Source organism: Electrona antarctica, assembly GCF_951216825.1.
Source record: "Electrona antarctica genome assembly, chromosome: 18".
Lineage (NCBI taxonomy): Eukaryota > Metazoa > Chordata > Actinopteri > Myctophiformes > Myctophidae > Electrona > Electrona antarctica.
The window spans coordinates 7,213,493-7,222,526 of NC_136799.1; the positions used below are offsets into that span (position 1 = coordinate 7,213,493).

At 44.1% G+C, this 9,034-nt stretch overlaps 1 protein-coding gene across 1 annotated transcript; it reads left to right on the plus strand.

The window, feature by feature from the left end:
• Positions 1 to 1,406: 1,406 nt before the first annotated feature.
• On the plus strand, positions 1,407 to 5,518 carry LOC306942601 (nuclear mitotic apparatus protein 1-like; the record flags this gene model as incomplete). Its single annotated transcript, XM_079528608.1, has 5 exons — positions 1,407 to 1,473; positions 2,146 to 2,243; positions 2,585 to 2,777; positions 3,977 to 4,100; positions 5,238 to 5,518. The coding sequence occupies 3 exons, from the start codon at positions 1,407 to 1,409 to the stop codon at positions 2,774 to 2,776; spliced, it is 357 nt and encodes a 118-aa protein (XP_079384734.1). The 3' UTR covers position 2,777; positions 3,977 to 4,100; positions 5,238 to 5,518.
• Positions 5,519 to 9,034: the final 3,516 nt, after the last annotated feature.

Here is a 9,034-nt window from a genome sequence, read left to right on the forward strand (position 1 = left end):
AGGACAGGGAGCAGAATTGTATTGTGTGCGGACATTCCACTTTTGCACTTTTGCACTTTTCACTAACTTTTTGGAGTGAACCTTTTTACATCACCTGTTTTTAATTAATCCTTGAAAGGTGTATTTTAAGATTCTGCCAGGTAACAGGCTAAAAAAAGGTCCTATGGGGTTCATTTTTAACACTTTGTTACACAATCCTACCCAAATCCGAAAATGGAATTAAGGAGAAAACTATTGAAATAAACAACCTACAGGGACAAATTAACACATGTTTCCATACAATTAGGACCCAGGGAATACATAGAAATGGTTATTAAGATTCAAGCACATCTTGACTCTATTACAGTACAAAAACTGCCAAAAGATTAGCTGAAAATGTTCAGATCACATCTATACTTCCCTATTCAGTAACTTTTTGGGGTGGATTTCTTTCTTGACAACTGTTTTCCTTAATCCTTTAAGTGTGTATTTTAAGATTCTGACAGGTACCAAGCTGAACCCTTTCTTAAACCATTACCAAAACCCGAAAATGGAACAAAATGAAGAAAATGCATAAACAATGCAGAGACAAATGAGCACATATTACCATACAATGTGTACCCAAGGAATTCATTTAAATGGATATTATTAAGATTCCACTACAACTTGACTCTATTACAGGACAAAAACAGCAAAAAAGAAAGAGAGAAATAAAACAACAAGCAGAAACATTTCAGATACATTTCCCTATTTATTAATAACCTTTCAACATCTACTTGGAACTATGAGTACCACCTCACTGAAATGAAAGACAAATGTCATATTCATGCTGGGATGACATTGTAAGACATGCCAAGTGCAGAGGAGGGCTGTTTCGCCACAACTAGAGAGGGAGAGATTTCTTACTTAGTGACACTTGAGTCTGCATTTTCGCCACTCCTCCTCCGGCGTGTGAGTATGAGACAGTATTTGAAGCGTTCCAGCGGGTCTGTCTTGTTAATGTTAACTAAAGCCGGTAAAAATAAGAACTGCCTGGCTGTCACTCTGGGGGCAATATAACCGAAATACGCCAATTAAATAAATAAATAACCGATTTATTTCTCGTGCCTGAAGGGGTAAAACACCAAAGGGTTCCCGCCCAGAATGGGATAACATATGAATTATGTAACACTAGACCTTACCCATTCTGAATATATGAACACCAAATTATGTTTTATTTATATTACTTTACTTGTGTTATCTTTCTTCCCCAGCTATCCCCTCCCACCCCCTTCCAAAATTGGGGACCCACATAGGCCAGGCCTGGCCAAAAGCAAGGCCTGGCCTGGGTTCCCCCCCCCCCCCCCCCCCCCCCCAATCCTAACCACTAGGACAATCAGGGATTGTTGGCCGTACTGCAGCTACAAGACGCCTCCCCCTTAAGAGTCATGGGCGTGGCCACAGAGCTCTTTGCTACACCTGGCAGACCCTCCGGCGGTGCCGTCCCATCGCAGAGTGAGTGCCACCAACTGCTCAAATCAGAATATTAATCAGATCCAAAACGGCTATATATTATTGCTCATTCACAATGCATTTACTGTATGGTGGCGAGAGCCCTCCATCAGATGGAGCTGTGGTGCTGGATGAGTCAAGTATACACAGTAAAACCAGTAAGATGCCCTGAGGGCGAGAAGCAACCTGTTCTGACATGTCATATATGGAGATCTAAAGGTTTGAGGTCAGATGTAGAGCTGCTGGCTGGCTCCATATATGCAGCCTTTCAAAGACTAATCCCATCTACAAGCGTCACATTGCGACACACTGAGCGTTTGGCATTCTAATTGGAAGATTGATAGTATTTGAATTGGTCAAACGATAGAATAATGCATGTTCAGAATCATCTTCCATTAAAACCCTAGGATGTCCATAAATGCAAAGGTTAAAAGCCTCAGTCTGAAATGTCTTCAACTGGTTGGATGTAGAAAGAGAGAGAACATAGTTTTAAGAACGTGATAATACCTTATTCTATATTGTGCTATATTGTTTAGGAACTGATCAATAGTGGGGAGCACCTTTCATGCTGTCTTACAAATGCAAGATTACGTTTTCCATGTCATGAGGTTTGATTTAGCTTCATTCTATGAGCTCTGATGTCAACTAATTTCGCTTGTACTATTCCTCCTCCAGGTTCTCTGTACGACGGGGTGGAGAGAATCGCCGATCTGCAGGCGAGGAACAAGACTCTGCTGCCTCACCTCAAGTGCACCTACCCCCTGGAGCCCCAGGTGAGTGAAGAACTGGACCTTTTCAAGGACACCCAAGTCGATATGTACTTGGCCGTTGAGCCACGTCCAAAAATATTGGATTAAATGTCTTCAAAATTTTACACAAAGGAAATATTTTTGTCCGTATTATTTGATCAAATAATTGTGTTTCGGCTTGGATCAATGGAACTAACGTGAAAGAGTTTAAAGGAAAAAAATGCTATTGCCATTTATTTTATATTATAATCTTTAGAGGTTTGTCAAATTGTTTTGGGACCCACTTGCTAAACTCCACCCCTCCCCGCCCACTCGTTTTTATCCCTTTAGTTAAACCCAGTTTTTGTTTTTCTCTTCCCCTCCAGCCTAGCCTCGGTCCAGACTTTACAGTCTCAGACGAGGAGCTTCCCACGGGAGACCCTCTGGAGATGATGAGGCGGGTGACCCTGATGCCAGGCCAGCTGCAGGACCCCCTGGCCTCGCACATGGGACCTCCTAGGGCCAGTGCTGCTGCTTCCTCTCACCAGGAGAGCCCCAGAGTCCCAGCTCTCTCCTGAGGTAACATTACCTTTATATTATTTTCCCGTGAATTCCAAAAAAAAGGTGAAACTTTCATATACTGTACCTGTTCGAGAATAGATTCCTTGCCCAAAGTGCAATATGGGCAGGGCTAGGGGTAAATATTTGTTTTTTAGAATCTGCCTGGACCACCTCACCCATGTTGAACCTACCTGTCAACCTATAATTGGTACACTTTTCCTTCTACTTGCCTGTCTCAAAAGGCCGGGCTGTGGACTACTCGGAAACTGGCATTATCGAGAGACTGCTTTGGTCATTTTCCAATAATATTTCAAACTTGTTCTCATAGATTGTATAACCTCAAGAACAGTGGCTTCTATTTCAGCATGCTAGCTCTCCAGTAACAGATTTCTGTCATTTCTATTAGCTCGACTTTCCTATTGTGATGTCGTTGGTAGGTAATCTAGGCAGGTGTCAATGGGAAATTGCACCTAGTTACCACCCTGCCATTAACTTACATGGCAAGATGGCCGCGGTCTGCTTCTGCATATGGTCAATATTTTGATGACCGGTGTAAAGATGCCAATGTCTACCGGAGTCTCCTGCCGGCCATCAAATTATTGGTATAGGAATACAACAAAAAACAAATCTCCATGTATTCATGGGGTGTGTAATTGGTAGAAAATAAGTCATTTGTTGTGTGAACTACTCCTGCTAACTAAGTTACATACGTTTTGCCTATGCCTGTAAGGTCGTCGAGGCTAGTGCGCTGCGCACGCTTATCCGACACACCAAGTCTGACATGCGTAAATCACTCGTTGTTCCAGACATGCGTTGGTCCGACATGATTTGCATCCCGTGTGCGGTTAGGGTTAGGTTGGGGTTTGGGGTAGGGTGTCGGACTAATGACTTAGTATGTCGGAACGTATGCCTGCCCTGTACCCAGTGCAAGTGCTACGGGCATTTTTCTGGTAGGCACTGCAGGCACCACACTTTTCATTGTCTCTGCCATGACATCTACATCTCCGTGCAGCCACCACACTTCATTGTCCCTACAGCAGATGCATGTATGCTGTGCCTGATGTACGCATGAATCAACAGATTGTTTAAAATAAAATAATGGTTAAAGTGGTTAAAGCTATAAGGTAACACAGATGGGTCTAAATGGGCTGAATTAGAGTAAGGTCAACGTGTTTGTTGCTGTGTGTATTAACTAGGCTTCTCTTTTGTTCATATAGCACAGCTCTCCATGGCCAATTCTGGTCCAAACAGCAACGGCTCTCAGTTCTTCATCACAACAGACAAGATGGACAGCTCGATGGCAAGCATGTGGTGTTTGGAGACCTGATAGAGGGCATGGAGGTAAGATCTGGTGTATGTTATTGTATACAGTATCATTTTCAACAATCATCACAATTAGCCCTTTGCTAAATCCCACCCAAAAAAGCGATTGTCCAATGCCAATCCAAATAGTTTAGCAACTGTTGCTATGCAGGTCAAGCTTTCGCCACCTCATAGCTGTCAATGTTATTTTGCATGGCTGTGTTGTTGAACATATACATGGCTTAATGTCGAAAGTTACACGACTGACCCACCCATGTGATGGCAATAATACTAATGACCGTAGTCTACCGTGCAACATAAACTCCTGTCGGGTGGTCGTTAAAAGTTGATTTCTCCCTCTGTCATTTCCTCATATTTCTAGTGTTATTTTGATGCTCTTGCTACTGAAATGATCTATTATGGAGAAATCCCATTATTTAACATGCATCTCAATGGGGGAGAAGGAGAGCTTGCCCTGTCTCCTCACTGCTAACGTGCCTATTGGACAAGGACGGGTTGGGAAGCGTATATCTATTCTACGTCCGAGCATAGACATGGTAACACCCCGCCTGCCTCTGATTGGCCTAACGACACTGCACTTCTTGCCTGTCCTCCGTGGTGGGAAATAATACAAGTAGGCTACAAGATAATGGCAACACGCGACAGTAACTTGTAACTTTAATTGTTGTAGAAGAGGTAAAGGTTTGGGCTGTTTGCTTGATTGAAGAAAGAGTTGGTGTTGATTATCGTGTATTAATCTAATTAAAGTAAACTAATACTGTCATAGTAAAAAAAAGATCAAGGGGAAAAGAGACTTTTACAATAATGTTTCACTCATTAAAACATTGACTGCCACTGCTGTAAGAAATGTTGTCAGACTGAATTACAGTATGTTTATCTGCTGGTGCAGCGAGAGGTATGTTGTGGTCTTGAAGAAAATAATTCACTGGGTAGCATTAGTAATGCCCTCAAAATGTCATACTTGATACATTGATGTTAGCCTGATACAAAGTCCTACATACATAGTCCTATCATAGAATGTGGAGTTCAATATTGTTGTTAGTTCTATTCTATATGTACCTGTACCCCACTGAAAAATGACCCTCTCCTCCCCAGGCTGTGGTTCTATTCTATATGTACCTGTACCCCACTGAAAAATGACCCTCTCCTCCCCAGGCGGTGCTGCGGTGCAAGTGTCTTTTGAGCAGCAAGGTCCAGAAGTCATTGCCCTCGATGGTCAGCTGGAGCAGGAGATGGTGGCCTGCAGCAACCTTCGACAACAATCGAACAATGGTGCAGTATTTGGAGAATTTCTCGATTTGAGGATAAGCCAAGTTGAGGACAAGTTCTGGTTGAGCGTCACCGTGGTCCGTGTGTGCACACGGGTGGCGCCGAAGCAACAGAGCCCGCGGCTCCGCGCTGCTCCTGTACACGATCAAGCTGTCCCCGTCCTTCAGCAGCTGCAGGTTAAGAGAGGGGGGGGGGGGGGGGGGGCTTTTGTTTTGTTCTTTTCTTTTTTTCCCATGATTCTGCAACCCATTTTTTCACCCAATGTCAAGAATTATAGAATGTAATCTTGGGTGCTACACTTCCTCTGCCAACCTGGAGGGGCAGCAAAAAGCACACGTGTATCATAAAATTACTTGATACAACTCATGCAGCATTACACCAAGCAATCTGAAGCCAAATCATAGTAGAAAAGGTCCTATATCTATATTTTGTGAAAATTATGACACGCCTGGAATACAGGCGCTGGGGTGTACGTATTGAAGGAAATCTTTAGGATTTCTCTCACCCGGTTCAGCTGCAAGTTGAGGGTGGGTCTGTGGTCTGCAGTCTGGGGTTCCTGGTCTAACTCTTCCAAATCATCAGGCTCTGTAAGAAAGACCCTGGACAGCACACACACCATAGAGTAATAAAAGGATAGAGACTGAACCGCAGCGATAGCCCAGCTATTAATTTCAATAAAAGTTGCTCAGTGGCGTTTTGAAGCACCCGGAAGAACCCTCTACTTCCGCATTTGCCAACCAAAATTTGGTTGGCAAATGCGGAAGTGTAACCGAGCACTCTGTTAAACCCCAGCTGCACGGGTTTCCTTGTCATGAATCCACGGGTCCGCCTGCAGTTCACGCTCCAACCACTAGGGCCGAGTGCTTCAACGCTGGAGAGCCTCACTGGGGGCTTGACACACACGCACACACACACAGAAAGGCCCTGATTACTCAGCTGTTTTACTTTAGTTAATTGATGATTGATTGGGTGCAGTCTGGGGTTCTTGGAGTTCTTCCTGGTCCTCAGAGTTGTCGCAGAAAGACACCATGGGCTGCTGTTGTTGTTTATTCATCTCAAGAATCTGAGAGTAGAAGAGAGAAAAGGAGAGTCTGACACACGGGTGTCACTGTGGAATGGGCGGCACAGGTCTCACTGAAGGTATAACACTGGTTTAATAATAATGGGTATAGAAAGAGCTACAATTATGTAATTCTATAGTAATTTAATCTATAAGATAATTAGATAATATGTTTCAAATGTTTTGATGCATAATTTGGAGCCAGCTCAATTCGTGTCCAATTCTGTCTGTGGTTGAAGTCGGGTCCAATGAAGATATATGGTGTTGATTACAAACTGATTCTTTCCCAGAAATTAACTACCAGTGTTGATTTCGTTGACTAAAACTGTGACGATAAATGTTCGTCGGATACCTTTTTTCACTGACAAACGTAGTAAAAACTAAGCTACGTTGACTAAAACTAAGAGTAAATATATTGACAATTTCGTCAACAAATAAAAACTAGATTAACATGTTGGAGAAGGACAAGTGGAGAAGAGAGTAGCATTAAGAGTAGCATTAAAAGTAAGTAATTTTAGTAAGTTTGGTTGCGCTAAGGTGTTGCGTTCTGAATATAGCAGATCTACAAGATTGTGAGCTTGTAGATCGGCTATTTTCAGCATGCAACCAAGTGTACAATCTGTCATTGCGACGTCATCAAGGCCATTCTAAAATCTTATGGTATTATTTAGTCACTAAAATATGACTAAAATTCAAAAGACAATGACTAAAACTACATCAAAATGTTGTGTCAAAATCACTGTTAAATACCTTCATGTCCATACGCCTGAGAGGGTAGTTGGAATTAATCCAGTTAAGGATTTATTTTCTGGTCGTCATCCCCCTTTCATCAAGTGCCAACCGGCGCATCTTCAATATTGAAGGACCCATCAACATTTTCAGAATTTGTTAAATTCCTTTATTTCAGTAGGCGAAGACGTTGAGGGCGGGATGATAGGACTAAAACATTGTCAGAGTACTGAACAGTGGTTGTGGAAATTGTGGAGGCGTTTGATCGTGCGTGTGCTGGGGGGGGGGGGGGGGGGGGGTCTCAAAGCTCCATAGAGGGGGCGGTGTATTGTGTAGCAGGATGGGACCCATTAGAGGGATAGTTGATTTTCTAAATTGTACCCGTCATATATATATATACTATACTATATAATACATTTACCTGTCCTCAAACGGTTGACGATGTGGCGGCGTCTCCGGATCCGGTGGGACGGCACCGCCGGAGGGTCTGCCGGGTGTAGCGAAGAGCTCTGTGGCCACGCCCATGACTCTTAAGGGGGAGGAGTCTTGTAGCTGCAGTACGGCCAATCCCTGATTGTCCTAGCGGTTAGTATTGGGGGGCCAGGCTGGTTGGCTGACCAGAGAGGCCTGGCCTATGTGGGTCCTCAAATTTTGAAGGGGGCGGGAGATGATAGCTGGGGAAGAAAGATAACACAAGTAAAGTTAAAAAGCTCCCGCTGGACTCCAGCATTTGAAGACTTAGCCTCTCACTACTAACAATGTTAATGTAGTTACAACAATGACCGGCCGCATAAAAACATTGTGTTGGCCCAATACCCTCCACTTTAGTTACACATGATATCTGATGACGTGGCAAATAACCATAGGGGGCGCCACATATGCAAAGAAAATTAACCGTTTGTTGCAAAAACATGATTTTGGGTTGTGTCAGCCATGTCAACATGTTTGACATGGCTTTGTTACGTAAAATCGAGTACTATTGGCTTGCAAGATGTGGCAGTATCGGTGTGTTTGTCCAAGTAGAGTACCTTCTGGAAAACCAGTTTGAGCTGGCCCAGCTGTATATGTTGTATTTTTTGTTTCTGGGTCTGGCAGTCCAGCTGGGCCGTAGAACCAGGAGTGCTGGCCGCAGACCTCATCACCAGCTCCTTCAGCTCCTTTTATGTTGGTTAAAATAGACATGTTTGTCCATGTAGAGTACTGGGGAGGGGGGGGGGGGTACAGGTCATACTTACAGGCCTTGGGGGTACAGGTCGTGTAGATTTTTTTGAGTACCGTCTGGAAAGCCTGGTTTTGCTGGCCTTGCTGTAGTAATTGTAAAATCTTCTCCTGCTGGGTGACATGGAGGCCCCACCCACCCAATGCCAAACTCCAAGAAGTCTAGTGGTTGTCTGGTGGTCCCTCAAGGAAGCACAATCACAGTTCTACTCAAACATCATAAATGACAACCCAGGAAATTCCAAAACACTTTTCTCCACCATCAACCATTTTCTGAAACCACAAAACTCCAAACGCAGCGATACCACAGTAGAACAATGCAACACCTACCTCAACTTTTTCAAAACCAAAGTAGACAACATCCGCTCCCTCCTCTCCAGCCCCACCACGCCAGCTGTCCCAAACGCCACCCCACAGTCTGCGATCCTTCACCCCCTGTCCTGCTTCACCAGCACCACACAGCTGGAGGTCGAGGACATTGTTGGAGGGATGAAGCCCTCCTCCTGTGCCCTGGACCCCCTCCCCACCCCCCTACTCAAATCCAACATCCATGCCATAAGTCCCCTGATCACTAGCATCATCAATCACTCCCTCCAGGCTGGCCACATTCCTCCCTCTTTAAAGACTGCCATTCTCACTCCTCTCCTCAAAAAACCCTCCCTGGACCCAGACATAC